A 15381-nucleotide genomic window follows, 5' to 3' on the forward strand; every position below is an offset into this window, starting at 1 on the left:
CTCAAGTCAAAGCTTATTTTTTCCCCACATATGAGGGAATAATGTGAATGTGGTCATTTTTAGAGTATATGTAACAGGCTGCGACACAAAAAACACAAAAAGACATTTTCATTCCAAGATTTTTTTTTTTTGCTTACTTTTCTAGACAAACATAAATGCCTGCATGGTCTAAAATTTTATTAAGATTTATGTTTCCAATGTTCTAATAGTTTGCATTCATCGGAGATATATTGCTGCCATTGCCAGGGATTTTCCAAATATGAGACTCTCCAAGCACTAGTACTGACTGAGAAAGTAGGGCTTTACAATAAGTTGATATTGTAGGAATAATTGCTTCAATGCAGAAGCTGTTGCTTCAAACTGAAATGAAACAGAAAAAGCATAAGATACCTTGCAAATGTGGAAACAAACTTTTCCCCAATTTTAACCACCAACTTCCTTCAATTTTAGTTTTATGTAAAAGATCAACATGAAGTGGTTGTGAAGTGAAAACAGACAAATAAACCTTTTGAAAAAAAGTGGCATTTCATTTTCAGCCCCCTTTCCTAAAATACCCTGAAATAAAATCCAGCGCAACCTATTCAGCACTGTTTTTTTAAGTCCTGTTAATTTAATCTCAGTAGAAATGGAGACATTCTGTGAAGGCCTCAGAGGCTTTTCAGAAGACATCAGTGAACAAACATTGTCATGAAGAAGAAACACAGCAGACAAATCATTGATTCCGCTGCGGTGAAGTTCAACGCAGCGTTTGGTTATGAAACGATACCCTCGGCTTTGAACATGTCACACAGAATCAATCCATCTCCCAAAAACGGACAGAATATGGCACAACTCTAAACCCACCAAGACGAGGCCGCCCACCAAAACCAGACAAGGGGAGCATAAATCAGAGAAGCAGCAAAGGGGTCTGGAGAAAATGCGGGAGAGTTTGGCAATGGAACAAACTAAACGTCCAGAGAAACCATTGTTGGAAAAATAAGCGGTAAAACATCCTGTTTAGAGTTTGCTGTGGAAAATAGCTGCACTGATCATATTAGAGGACAAACCTTCACCCTGAACACAGCTTCCCCACCATGAAACATGATGGAATCTGTGGAAAGCTTCCAACACGGGTTCAGACTCTCTCTATCCGGTTGGACTCAGCTAGAGACATTTTACAACAAAGAATGAACAAAGATTTCAAAAATGGGCAAAACTCAGTTACCCTGTAAAACTTGCAGCTTTAATTGCAGAAAAGGTGGTTAAATAGTGGCTAATAGTTTGCAGAAACACACACAGCAGTTCAGTTCTTTATTTCTGAAACAGTGAAAAACAATTCATCCTTTTAATTCATCTTCACGTCAGCACAGATTTCCATTGGCCTACCCCCCCAAAAATAGCACTGAAGTTCATTTCTGATTGTGAAATAAAAAAAAATAAAATAAATAAAATAAATAAATAAAAAAGGTTCAAAGGCTAAGAACACTTCTGCATGACGCAAGAATCCACGTATCTTGTTATTTTACGTGGTCAAATATGAAATGGCAACAAAGAGGATTTTTGTGCAGAGATGAACCTCCTGGTGACCTTTCCTTTGTTCCAAATCTAGCTCTCCACCCATAGACCACCCTGGCTCACAGCCAGAGGTGGAGGTGCTCTATAGTTACCCTCCTCTTTGGTCTCTTCAGTCAGAGATGGCTCCAGAAAGCCTGCCTATGTGCACGCGTGTGGGTGCGCGTGTGTGCGTGTGTGTGTGTGTGTGTGTGTGTGTGTGTGTGTGTGTGTGTGGAACAGCCACAGCAGGCAGTGACCCAATCTATTAGAACAAGCTTTACTGAATGTGCACAGCAAAAGGCGTACATCTCGGCCAAGGTTATGGGCATGTGCCCCAGAAACAGATCAACAATGCACCGCAGCACAGATCAAACCCAGCAGAACCACGTGTGTGTGTGTGTGTGTGTGTGTGTGTCTGTGGAGAGGTGGGACACTAACAAACTTTTATCACAGCATTGATTGAACAGGACATGAGTCAGACAAAGACATGTTTGTATCTTGCAACAACTCGTTTGTTACCCAGCTTTTTATACTTCCAACTAAATACATTCTTACAAAACGCACACAGTCCTCAGTTTTTAAAACTCTCTCTCTTTGTCCCAAAAAGGAAAAAAAGCAGCTTTTGATTGTGGCTGTGGTAGACCAGACCTCTTCTGAACTGGTTCAGTGAAACCACAACACCATTGTGACCATAATATAACCGTTTCATTGGATTTTTTGATTAAAGTAAACTCACCACAGACTTGTAAAATGCTGCAAGTCAACTGCTCTCTGCTTCACTTTAGAGAAATGAGGTCGGCGCTACAAAAGCAGTTTGGGATAATGTTTTAGGAACGTCAAAAAGAAATTAAGTGACTAAAGGCCAACCAGTATGGGTCTCCATTGCAGATGTGTGTTTATTTTTACTTGTATAATGATTTTATTTTTTCTTCTACCGTACATAGAATATTGCTTAATTGAGATGTTTGAAAAATGTGTAATTCTGTTACTCTAGTGATGCAGACATTTAAACCATCTACATGTTGTTCATAACCTATTAACAACACTCTGCTATAGTCAAAGTAGTTGGGAACGCTGAAAAAAAATGCACTTCTTTTTGAGATGAAGCACAATTACACAAAAGTTTTCCTCTCTGAATAATTGCATTTCATTTTAGAACAGCATTTAAGTGTTTTGCTAAAATTTCCACTACAAAAGCTACAAGGAGAAGATCACAGTGGGATGCAAACAGTAAATGGAATAGTTTGAGCGCTTCTGCGCATAAAATTCTTTCACGTATCATTATTCATCAACAGATTTTTCCACCTGAGCCGTTCATCTCTGCAGTTTTAAACATGAACTTCTTGGCTGCTTTTTTGCCCGGCCTTGTCAGTGTTGGTTTGCAGTTGTGCCATACCATTTTTATTTTGGGATAATGAGAGATTTTACAATATCTGCAGCTTGAGATAATGTTGTTGTTAATTTAACCTTGCTTTAACCTTCACTGCTTTCTCTGACCCATGATGCCGTTAGTTCACTAATGTTCTCTAACAAGCCTCTGAAACTCTGCAAAGAACTGGATCTGCTGAGATTAAATGATAGTGAAGTTTATACTTGCTAATTTTATTTAGTGGTATGCAAGTAAAGTGGGCTTAACACAAATGCACATCACACTTTTATCATATGCCAATTTCTGTTTGTCAACCAGATAATTTCAGCAAAAACTATTTCTGCATAAACTCTGTGTACAAGTAATTTAATTCCCTTCTAATTTGGTTAAAAATAAAAGTCAAGTACTCCTAAAAAAAACAAAAACAAAAAAAAAAAAAACAGAAGACCAATATTGATTCACAGAATAACATTTTGGTAGCAAAAATTGTTCAATTCTAACACTGAACAACCTATTTAGCCTATGTATTACAGGAATAAACACTGAAGTGATTAGCAAGCAATTCTTTCAGAGCATTTAAATTTTTTGGTCAAGATCTGAATGAGGCGGAAAATACAGAAGCCTCACAAATTCAAGTCCGAACGCTGCTTGCGAGATTTGTGTTGCACATCAACGTCTGAAAGAAAACTTAACGTCCAACAGACACTCTTGATCTGAATAAGGAAACGATTGTTCAGTGTAAACAGCATAAACACGTCTTAATGAGCTCTGTTGGGACTCCTCTGTCTTTGCGGTCAAGATCATGTGATAAAGTTATGACTCGGGCTACTGACTTAACCCCTTGCTTCTGGGTGGCCTCTGCTGCGCACACACACACACACACACACATACACACAGCTCTCTAATCACAATCACATCTGATCTTATTTACCCTCCTCTGCGCAGCTGAAGATGGATGACATGAGCAAAACAAACTACTATTTACAATTTGGGGAGGAGCTGTACACTAAAAGTAGTTTTTCAAAACTTGGTCAACACTTGAGCCACTTTCCTTTACCGTTATCAGTCCATCTGACTGAAGTCTGCTTATACCACAGATAAACACAGTGCAGGCCTGATGGCTTTTTATGCTGCGGCTGAACGCTGCTTTAAAAGCCATTAGCATGCTTCGGTGGGACTGAACCACCGACAGCGAGGATGGGATTTAAGAAGTTCCAGATGCACCCTGCCGGACGGCGTCGAAGGCAGAGAGCAGGGCGACCAATTAATAAAGTTGTTTTGCATAAGCAAATTTAAACCCAAGTTGGTTGTTTGTTAGAAACACGAAGGGTTCTTATGCTCCAATTCTCTCGAAATATCTTTAAATTTAAGCAGACGTTTCTTTGTTGCTCACCTTGTTTGATGTCGCACTCTGTGGGGAGCCTTCTCGTGACAAGCCAGGAATTTTGTCTGTAATTATAGGAAAAGAAAGAAGAAAGAACAAAGAACTGATACATTGAGCTTTAAAACGGCTGCAAACATGAAACATTATCCATCAGAAAAAGGAGATTCAGGAAAGTGGTTGAAAAAAAGTGATGAGAAGCCGGGATTCTACGATGGAACTGGAGAACAAGAAAAAGGAGTGTAGCGTTCGAAGCTAAAACACAGCAACGCGTTAATTGTGATCACCAGTCGAGCTCTTTAATATGGTCTTTCTTTCTTTTCTCCCATTTGAATAATTTAAGTTTTCTGGGTCAATTAAAAAACTAAGGTAAAACCTTGGCGCCCAGAAAAGCAACATAAAAATACGCCAGTGGAAACACCGGCTTCAGGAATATCCATCAGGTACTCTGCACCTTCTTCCCACTACTTCCCCTGAGCATGAGCTGGTGGCATCTTTACGAGCCCCGACTGACGGGACGACAGAAATGAGGAGAAAGACTTCCTGCAGGACACGTTAGAAACTCTTTCTGTCAACTCAAGTTACTCGGACTTAACCGTTTCATTTTCCATTCATTGAACTGTGTGACATGCATTTAAAACCATGTGTGGTGGAAAACCCAACGATGCAGCGCACCTTGAACACAGTAGCTGTGAAACAAGGCGGTGGCAGCATTGAGATGTGGTGATGCTTCTCAGGTCAGTGAAGCTTGAACTAGGATGGAGTAAAGTCCAGGCCAATCATAGGAGACTTTGTGTTTGTCTAACACAAAAAAAATCCCAATGAGATATCCTGGGATTTGTGTATCTGTAAAATAAAACGAGGAGAAGTTCCAAGGTGCAAAAATCCTATTGCACGGCACTGGAGCCATATCCTCTAACCTCAAACAATAAAGAGTTGAGAAAGCAGAATTAAACTGCTTAGCTGGGATTCCTTGCATTTGCATTTTACATCAGTAAAACTTTTAATAAAAGTCCAGGTCAAGTTGGTCACCAACAACAAGACTGAACTTTACTTACCAATAATCTTGGACTCAGTACAAGTTTCTTCGTACCCTGCAGGAAGACCAAACCATAAAATCACTAAGCCGAGGATGATACTTGGGGGAATCCAACATAAAACCCCCCCACAAAACTATGAGCCGGTCCCTTTAATGGAAGGTTTAGTCACGTTTCTCCGCCTTAAGGCCATTTTATCATGCACCCCCTACCAGTTAAATCATTACCAAAACACACCATTATTGTTCAGCAATGTAAAAGAAAGCACCTATACTAATCAAATACTTATTTCACAATGGAAAAGCTCAAGGTGAGATGAAAAGCACAGGATAGCATCAGCTCTCAGAGGAAATTGGAAAGTTAAAGGTTTGAAGGCAACAAAAAAAAATTAAATAAAATAAGAAAAAAATCATGCAGCACATAAAGAGATACCTTAGCACTTTCATGTGTTTTTGTGTATTTGATTTGTCAGTGGGTAAAATGAGTGAATTTTGTCAAAAAAGAAAATATTTGAAAAAAATCTAATTCTACTATAATTAAAACTATTGTAACAGCGACAGCCAATGAGTAGGAACAATGAAATGTGCTAATGTACCTCACAACAAGATGAGGTGACTTCCTTGTTCTAATTAATGATTACCCCCACTAGGTTATTGTATATTTAAAACTCATGAGATAACTTGCTTAAGACCTGGGTGAAAAATAGACTAGAGTGAAAAACAGTTGAAGTTTCTGGGCTGGTGTCTCAATTTTAAATGTTTACAGAAAAAGTCCCGATTCCAGAATGTCTTTTAATCCGTTTAACTTTGCTGCAATCCTCGTCATGTTTTGTGCACAATAAGGATGCAAAAAAAATGGACATCACCCAGGTCCAAGCTCGCTCACGTGAGTTGGTGTACAGACCCAAAATGTCATGTCCGCTCTGAGGAAAGAGCGCCCCCCAGAGGTGCTCAGAAACACCTGTGTGACTCTCTGGACCGTCCAAATCTGGAAAAGCCAATCAGCCAGATTGTCAGTCAAAGACACAGAATGAGGTAAGGCAAACAAAAGAAATGGAAAACAATAGAGGCAAATTTTTTGACAAAATGTGTTTGTTTTAATGTATTCAATCTTTCTGAAAATGTAATTTGATCTGTAATGAAAATGCTTGACATGCTTATGTTGAATGGATTTTTTGCAGGACTTGGTCCAATAACTAAATATTTAGTAGCTTGAGGTCCAGAGAACAAAATATCAGAGCAAAGTAAGAAATTACTGGGAAGTAGAAAGGAAATCTCAGTTTTCAATACTTTTACGAAGAATTTGAAATAAAATCTGAAAACAATGTTGAATTTTCTTTCCTTTTCACAGTAAGAAACTACTTAAGTTTTGGTTCATCACCAAAAAAAAAAAGACAACAAACTGTTGTAAAATATTAAAATGTTCAAGATTTATTAATATCTTGAAAAGAATTGTAAATGGCTCCTCAAGCTACTTATAACCCTGATTTCAAAAAGCTTTAAGATATACATATAAAAAATAATGCATGTTTTGTACATACTCTTGCCTTGCTGTGTGGAAAAAGGCAGGTTCTTTGCCCTGTCTGGAGAGTAGCCTCTGCTGCTCACGCTGGAGCCAGAGCGACTGTGAGGGGAGCGGGCCACGTCGCGGCGGACAGGGGAGCGTTCTCTTAGGGGAGGAAACAGGGCTGCCTTCCTCCTGTAAGGATCCCTTTCCTCCCTGGAAAGATGAGAGATAAATTGGTCTCAAATTAGTCGTATTCCAACATTTCAAGTGGGAACTAGAAAATTGCTCTCATTTTATACCACAATTTCTGTTCCAGGTTCCATTTATTCTAAAACGCAGTGCAAAGTCGCCATCTAGTGTTCACTATGATGTACTGAACTTCATTTTGGATGAAAATATTTAATTATCTATCCTACATGTTGAAACTTCAGCCTCTAATGACTTTCCAACATTAGCTTGAGACAGTGCTAAGAAACGGATTCCCAGGTATCATCATACCCTCTGTCCAGGTTCCGGATGGCTTGCACTAATGTGTCTTCCCCGCTTTCTGGCAGCGATCTGGCAGCTGGATAAACGCCCTGGCTTCTCACACTGGGAGGTGGAGGTGCACGAGCACTGAGGGGAGAAAAAATAAATTACATGAATTAATAAAAACACTGAGAAGTGGTTGCAGAATTCTAAGATGATTTTTGAAACAAGTCTGGATTTTTATCCTGACTTCTTTCAACTAGTCAGTTCTACTGAATAGTAGTAAATGATTTGCGGCAGCATTAAAATTGTACGCCGTTCGAGGAACAATGCAAACAGTTTTTCTGTGTTTTTTCACTTGTAATTTGTTTTTATCTTCTCTGTTATTACAAAGTATAATTTTTTTTAAATTAAAAACATAATAGAAGGTGTTGCGGTTAAAAATTAAAGGAAGAAAATATAAATAACTTATTTATAGAAAAGTGCTGGAGGCTGAAAGGATTGTTTGGAGTTCCCTCCTGTTCCCGTTGCCCTGAACAACTTGATCTCGGATAAATTGAGAACAATTGAAGGACTTTTAGATTCTTCAACGCCAAACTAAAGTTACCTAAACTACATGACCATTACGTGAGGCAATGTGTAATAATTGGGGATCGATGAAATATTAAAGCTTTGATTTTCATGACTAACTCATCATTGTGGTACAGAAATGAGGTTTTTAGACAGAAGATTTACAAAATGTGTTCACCATGTCATTTTGTGCAATACTCCAAGAAATACAAAAAAAGGCAGGTATTGTGCATAAAATTCTGGTAAACAATCTTAGACTTTAGCAAAAAAAAAAAAACAAAAAAAAAGACAAAAGGGACATAATTACCCAAACTCCAAGGATCGTCCCGCATGAGGGTCTTCTCTCGGTACTCTGTAGGGAAAATCTTCCTACAAATTTTTTTTTTTTTTTTTTTTCAAAAAATACAAATAATGAAAAAAGAAATGCAGTAGATTAAGGTCTTGTTTGTATGCAATTTAATCTTCATCAATACTTAAAAGGTAGAACGACTGCACATCGCCAACCTCAATAATGTAACATTTAATCCAAGCAGACATTGACATGGCAAAGCAAAAAAGAATGAACAAAGGAATCGTTTTATACATACCCTTCGTGCTGGTGGGATTGCTCTGCGCTCAGGAAAGTGGTGGCCCTCCACTTGGTAGCCCCTCTGATCGTCATGGAAACCTCGAGGGCCGCCTCCATTCGGGTAAAAACGGGGACCTCCTTCATATTCGTACCCGCCTCGACCGTACTCATCCTCCGGTCTGCCAAACGGGCCTCTCCTCTCGACGGCTCCGGCTGCCCTTGGATACGGACCCTACGGAGAAGCGTGGAAAGTAAGAATTATTGGGGGGGAAAAAAAATTAAGTACATCTTTTGTTGTCTAAAAAAATTGTTTTGTTGGAATAAACATAGCTTGCAACTTGTGCTCCAAATGACAAGGGCAAAAATAAATAAATAAATAAATAAATAAATAAATAAAGTAAGCCTCTACACACTTACTGGCCTTTCTTGCATAAAGCGGTCTTCATACACCTCCCGTATACTTCTGTCTCTTCTGTATGTCACTGTGAAAGGACAATAATAAAAATAAATTGGCATTACATAGATGTGTAACAGAGTGAAATGTGTCAGACATTTAATTCTTGTAATTTTGATGACGATGGCTTAGAGACAATGAAAATAAATCATCAGCTCCGAATATTAGGACATTACTCAAGACAAGCGAAAAATGATCATTTACTGCATCGGTGGCAGAGCTGATCGGCCTGTGGTTCTGCTGAAGTGTCATAGGAACCCAGGTTGCTTTGAAATCATCCTTCAGATCATTTGCCTTGTTGACTTGGTGCTTCTTAAATTCCGCTTGAAGATCCCTCAAACTCTGAGGTTCAGGTCAAGCCAGTCGCTGGTCAGTGAGGCACGGTGACACCATGCTGTCTGAACCAGCTTCAGGTAGCATTCCCTACCACTACCAGTAAGGAATGGCAAGTCAGCTTGTCAACCCTAGAAACCTTAACACTTCATGGTAATTGACTGCATTGACTGGACTTTAGAAAACAGCGGACTAACCCCAGCAGACTGAATGGCAACCCCAATAACCGACTGTGGAAACCCCACTCTGGATTTCAAGCAATGTGGATTCTCCGTCTACTTGTTCTCCAGCCTCTGCTAATTTATTTTAACCTGATTTTGAACCAATTTGAGCAATTCAGTTCTTTATTTCCAAATCCCAGTTAACATACTTCTGTCATATCTGGTTTAGATGCCACTTCACACAAAGAAAGTGAGCTTTCATCTATGTGTAGTGGCTCTTGAGCCAACTCCAGCCTAAGTTCACACCTTCTGAAGCTACACAAACACTAGAATGAATTTTGCTTGACCATCATCTCCATTCTTTCCTTCCACTCAACTTTCTATGAATATACTTGTGTACAGCATTCTGAACAACCAACTTCTTTAGCTATGACGTTTTGTGGCTTACCCTCCTTGTAGATGGTGCCACACACTATCTTCTGGATACCTGTCAAGTCAGCAGTCTCCCTCATGTTTGTGTAGCCTGCTAACCCACACTGAGACCATCAGAAACCGTTTGCAGGAGTTTTGAGTAAAATAGGATATGCCATGAGTTTCTAGTATAGAGTCGACAAATTATTTATTTTAAATAGACTTTAAATCAATTTTGTTACTTTATAAATCACTGAAAGACGTAGCTCCACAGTGCATTAAAGATTTGCTCTTGCTGCATCAACCTTCCAGACCACCAGGGTCTTCTGGTTCTGGACTGCTCTGCGTCTCCAGAACCAAACATGGAGAAACAACATTGAGATTGTAAGCACCACAAATCTGGACCAAACTTCCTGAAAACTTCAAAACAACTGAAGTTACTTTAAATCGAGCCTAAAAACCCACCTGATTAAAATTGCTTTTGAACCATAATAAACGAAGCACTGAGCAACATATTTGATGTGTATTATTTTGGTGCTGGCACTCATCAAAATGCAATGCTTGTTCAATTGTTGACTGTATGGTGTTTTCTTTATCACTTTCCGTTTTTCATATGCAAAGCGCCTTGAACCGCATTGCTGCGGAAAATAATCTGAAAATAAACTTGATTGATTGATTGAACTTCTCCACAATATTCTAATCTTCCAACATAACATTGATTTTCACTATCAGTTTGCCATAATCATCAAAAGTACAAAAAAAACACTTGACAAAATTCTCTCCATGTGTATTCAATCCATATTATACTTTCTGAATGATATGACAAAATACAGAACTTTATTACAACACCCCCACCTACAGTTGTACTGTTACCAGATTCCATAGCCTGCTACACAATACATAAAGTAGAATTTACATGTGTACAAGTTTGTAGTAGTATTGTGATTAAGTGAGAGAAAACAGGGATTGTGAAATGCAACCCTGGTTTTGTTTATTTGTCCCTTAAATGCTGCTTCTACTCTAAAGGCTTGGTTGGTTACTTACTTTTCAAGTTTGTTGCTTTTCGGGAAATACGACCTTCAATCAATCTGTGGAGAGATTTTCAATTGCATAAATAGAACAGCTAAAGATTTCTGAAGAAAGCATGCACAAATCTTTATCTGAAAACAAAAACATAAGTAAATAGAAAGACTTATAACACAACAAAAAGCATAAACGCAAAATAATTCAATGTGAAGCTTATAAAATGTTATTTTACCACAAAAACAACTAGTTTCTGTTTAACATGACCGATTTTGTTTGGGCTTGTTGTCCTGGAATATCGTAATGAACACCTCGCCTTTGCTCTGTTAGCTTCGACAGCCATTTATAACCACAACACTGTGGTTAATGTATTAAATACACCAACTCAAAGCACAATAAAGAAGAAAGTAGAGCTAACTCTGCTAACCCGTCTGTGCAGCAAACATTCGCACGTTTTGTTTGACGTAAGTGCAGGTTAGCTTTCAGTCACTAGCGCATAAATTGCCCAAAACAAATATTTATAGAACTTCTGGTCGTGCACAACCAATTGTATTTTAAAAAGAAATTAAAAGCAATTTCTCTGAGGGGAAAATATCAAAACAGTCTCACCTCTTCTTTCCGTTGAGCTAGCCTAGCCTTTCAGAGTTGCTACACAAGACGTATTTATTAGAACGAATGCGTCATCAAGCTGCGACGAGTAGGCAGCGTTTTGTTTCTTTTAGCTTTGGTATTTAGAAACACAACCATTTTCTTGTTTTGCCATAACCAAACTGCGACTTATTAGTGACATCCACATAGGTAAGTCTTGCATTGAACTCACTTGCGTACACAAAACCACATGACAACATTGAATTGAAATTGATAAGTGATTATGTTCTTTTTTATTATTGTTTTGCATCAACAGTCTGTCCACTATGAGTGGGGGTTTAGCTCCAAGCAAAAGCACAGTTTATGTATCAAATCTACCATTTTCTCTGACAAACAGCGACCTGCACAAGGTAATTTACTTTTTTGAAAATCATTCTATGCAAAGAGTCTTAGTACTGTTAAAATCTACATATTTTAATCAATTAACACTAACATACATATTTTGGGTCATTGCAGTTATTCACAAAGTATGGAAAAGTTGTAAAGTAAGTATTACCTGTTTTTGTGTTTTGTTTTATAACCATTTCTCACACAAATTGAAATGCTATGTTAATTTCAGCATTTTATTTGAAATTAAATATAGGGTACTTAAATATAGATATGCCCCGCATGAATTTACCAAATGCAAAGTTTTTAAAACTGAAGAAAAACAAATGAATAATAATTCAGTTTTGCTTGCACTTGGTAGTATCATAGGTTTGGAGACAAACACCTTGCAACACAAGGCCCCTCAAAGAAACCAAACATTTGGATAGGCTATAAAAGCCTGGTTTGTTTGTCTCTATGCTTCTTTCTTTTTGACTGCCAAGTGGTCAGATATTTATTTTTTGTACTTGTGTACATAAGCTGTTCTGAAAGTGGATGTATGGCGAGGCAAACTAGCAGGATTGGAATCATTATTAATTTATTCACGTGGTCAATTTTAGTGGAAGTAATGAACAATGCAGCAGTCCTGAAGTACTAAAAAAAATATGAGCATGTGTTTTTTTTTTTTATTTAATTTTATTTTTTTTAGTAACTTGAATGTTATTTTGATTAATACAGGCTTCCCTGACCTCCTTTGTTACTTATTTGATGTCACCAGATGCATTTACACCTGGACGCTTTTAGAAAAAAATATAGAGTTGGTGTTTGGCTTGAATACATCACAACTTACATAATTGTAGCAAAAGAGAAACAAAAAAAATTCTATTAAATACTACTCTATAGCCAGCAAGCTATACTTGAACTCAAGTTGGATTGATTTTTCAGAAAAGTCTGGCTTGTAGCATTAGAAAACATTTAATCTGCTCACAATTTCTGTGCTGTTTATTCTAGGGTTACAATAGTGAAGGATAAATTCACCCGACAGAGTAAAGGAGTGGCGTTTGTCCTTTTCTTGGACAGAGAAGCCGCTCACAATTGTGCAAGAGCAGTGAACAACAAACAGGTAAGCAATAATGAATGACTACATGCATAAACTACAGATTTCTGTCAGTGTTTCTTTAATGCATGTTAACTGTATAAAGGAAATTTCTTTATCCACCCAGTTGTTTGGCAGAACAGTTAAAGCCAGTATCGCTATAGACAACGGGCGAGCAGCAGAGTTTATAAGGAGACGGAACTACACGGACAAGACCAGATGTTATGAATGTGGGGTGAGTGAACACGCAACTTTGGGAAAGGCAGACTTGTAGGAATGCCCTATGTGAATTCAATCTATGCATTACAGGAAACGGGACATCTGAGCTATGCATGTCCTAAAAACCTGCTTGGAGAGAGGGAACCACCAAAAAAGAAAGAAAAGAAGAAGAAGAAAAGGGCTCAACAACCTGAGCAAATGTAGGAATTGTATTATAGTTAACAATAGAACATATTTTTTGTATAACTTCGTACACATACATATATATATATATATATATATATATATATATATATGCATTTCTTTTAGTGAGGAAGATGAAGAAAGTGAAGAGGAAGGAGAAGACCCTGCCCTGGATAGCTTAAGCCAAGCCATAGCTTTTCAGGTAATTCTCAGCATTGCCATATGTGTAACATATTTATATTTAACATGTGTATAACCAAAGTCTCTTGCTAGATTCACTTCAGTTGAAATCTTGCCATAATGGAAGTATGGCAAAAAGACAGAAAAATATACAGAAAGCTTTAAGATGTCCATCCATCCATCCATTTTCTGTTCACCCTTTGTCCCTAATGGGGTCAGGAGGGTTGCTGGTTTATCTCCAGCTACGTTCCGGGCGAGAGGCGGGGTACAACCTGGACAGGTTGCCAGTCTGTCGCAGGGCAACACAGAGACATACAGGACACACAACCATTCACACACACACTCACACATAGGGAGAATTTAGAGAGACCAATTAACCTGACAGTCATGTTTTTGGACTGTGGAGAGAACCCACCATGCACAGAGAGAACATGCAAACTCCATGCAGAAAGACCCTGGGCTGGGAATCGAACCCAGGACCTTCTTGCTGCAAGGCAACAGCTCTACCAACTGCACCACTGTGCAGCCCCTTTAAGAAGTCCACAACCTATGTGGCAAACATGTGAGGGAAGGTTCTCTGGTCAGATCAGACCAAAATTGAACTTTCTGGCCTGGATACCAAGCAATTGGTGCAGAAAAATTAACACTGTGCCTCACCCTCAAAGTATAAACATGATAGATACTTTTATTCAGAAAGTTGGGGTTGATGGACTGATTGATGGTGCTAAGAACTTGTAATTCTCAGAAGGAAACTAACTATATTTAGAGACAGCAAAAACTTTAAACGCCAACAATCACGTCACATATCTCTACGAAAGTTTGGGACCTTCCCACAAAGTCACCAATCAAACATTTGAGCATACCAGCATTTATGTGGTGCAAGAATTACAAAACTATTGATGAAAAGAGATTTCTACAAATTTGCTCAAATGGCCTAAGTGACCCTCCGAAAAATTGCAATCAGTGCCTCTTCCAGGAGCCTTGTAAGCTTCATGAGCTGAAACATCAGAACAAATAATAAAAATGTAAAAAATCTGCTTACTCTGTGGTAGATATTTCAGGTACACTCTAATGACTTTGCTCTTTGGCACATTTTGTTTTTCAGCATTTCTAATATGGTAGAGCTTATGTCAACTAACAAACTGTCTTTCTGGGGCGTCTCTCCAGCAAGCCCACAGGGAGGAAGAGGAGAAGAAAAAGAAAAGGCAAGCAGAAGAGGACAATGCCCATGCCTCGGCATCGTCAGACTCCAAGAAACCAAGGATTAAAAAGAGCGCATACTTCAGTGACGAGGAGGAACTGAGTGACTAATACACAGACTTTTAAACCGCATACATATTTATCAAATTGTTTTCTGGTGAAGTCGAGTTTTATGTTCTTCAAATATTTTCTGAATAAAATTAGCTTTGCTCATGTCTGTGTGTACAGTACATATTTATTGCTGTGGGGCGGGTGCTAACTAAAAGCTTAATTCATATGGAAGAAAGATATATTTCTTAACACTTTGGCTGAACCGACTGTGAAGAAAAATTTTTACAATGCTTTTCAGTTGGTAAATTAGCTCATTTGTTTTAGAGCTTGAAACAGGAACAAGGCTAAGAATTTAATTCAGAAGAAAGTGGAACATGCCGTTTTCAGATTTCAATTTAGTTCTATTAATCATGAGGATATCTGATGAAAACATTATATCTAAGATTAGAATATTACATCACACCAATACAAATTTTGCTTATGAAAAGCAAAACGTTAAAGGTTGTTTTCAAAAGGCATTTTTAATCCAACAACTCATATTCTAATTTATTGAAGAATATGTATTATAGATGCAGTGACTTCAATGTTTATTTTGTTACCTGCCATAAATTACATACATAGAAAATAAAACAAATCACTTTCTCAGAAAATTTGAGTATTACAAAAAAACCAATGAAAAAGGAT

The 15381-nt window shown here is 38.1% G+C and overlaps 2 protein-coding genes across 7 annotated transcripts in view; one reads left to right on the forward strand and one right to left on the reverse strand.

The window, feature by feature from the left end:
- pphln1 (periphilin 1) overlaps positions 1 to 15381 on the reverse strand; it is a 77018-nt gene that overhangs the window by 7825 nt on the left and 53812 nt on the right. Inside the window, exons 1-10 of one of the 6 annotated variants that reach the window (XM_044108632.1) lie at positions 11424 to 11503; positions 10836 to 10879; positions 8850 to 8914; positions 8452 to 8664; positions 8172 to 8233; positions 7325 to 7441; positions 6861 to 7039; positions 6224 to 6307; positions 5342 to 5377; positions 4296 to 4351 (exon numbers count right to left, since the gene is read on the reverse strand). In XM_044108632.1, the coding sequence (XP_043964567.1) occupies positions 4296 to 4351; positions 5342 to 5377; positions 6224 to 6307; positions 6861 to 7039; positions 7325 to 7441; positions 8172 to 8233; positions 8452 to 8664; positions 8850 to 8914; position 10836 (813 nt within the window). In that variant the 5' untranslated portion in view covers positions 10837 to 10879; positions 11424 to 11503. Of the gene's footprint in view, positions 1 to 4295; positions 4352 to 5341; positions 5378 to 6223; positions 6308 to 6860; positions 7040 to 7324; positions 7442 to 8171; positions 8234 to 8451; positions 8665 to 8849; positions 8915 to 10835; positions 10880 to 11423; positions 11504 to 15381 lie in introns of those variants that run through there. The other 5 variants (XM_044108631.1, XM_044108634.1, XM_044108633.1 and 2 more) reach the window with 5 other exon arrangements.
- On the forward strand, positions 11502 to 14861 carry zcrb1 (zinc finger CCHC-type and RNA binding motif 1). The gene is made up of 8 exons (XM_044108645.1): positions 11502 to 11612; positions 11719 to 11812; positions 11919 to 11947; positions 12780 to 12891; positions 12992 to 13099; positions 13174 to 13283; positions 13393 to 13468; positions 14614 to 14861. Exons 2-8 carry the CDS (start codon positions 11729 to 11731, stop codon positions 14755 to 14757), a joined length of 663 nt encoding a protein of 220 aa, XP_043964580.1. The 5' UTR covers positions 11502 to 11612; positions 11719 to 11728; the 3' UTR covers positions 14758 to 14861.

This window comes from Gambusia affinis, linkage group LG23 (assembly GCF_019740435.1).
Source record: "Gambusia affinis linkage group LG23, SWU_Gaff_1.0, whole genome shotgun sequence".
NCBI classification, from domain to species: domain Eukaryota; kingdom Metazoa; phylum Chordata; class Actinopteri; order Cyprinodontiformes; family Poeciliidae; genus Gambusia; species Gambusia affinis.

Coding starts and splice junctions, on each gene's coding strand:
- zcrb1 (XM_044108645.1), top strand. CDS start 11,729: ATGAGTGGGGGTTTAGCTCCAAGCAAAAGCACAGTTTATGTATCAAAT. Junction 13,100..13,173: donor CCAGATGTTATGAATGTGGG/GTGAGTGAACAC, acceptor TATGCATTACAG/GAAACGGGACATCTGAGCTA. Junction 13,469..14,613: donor GCCAAGCCATAGCTTTTCAG/GTAATTCTCAGC, acceptor GCGTCTCTCCAG/CAAGCCCACAGGGAGGAAGA.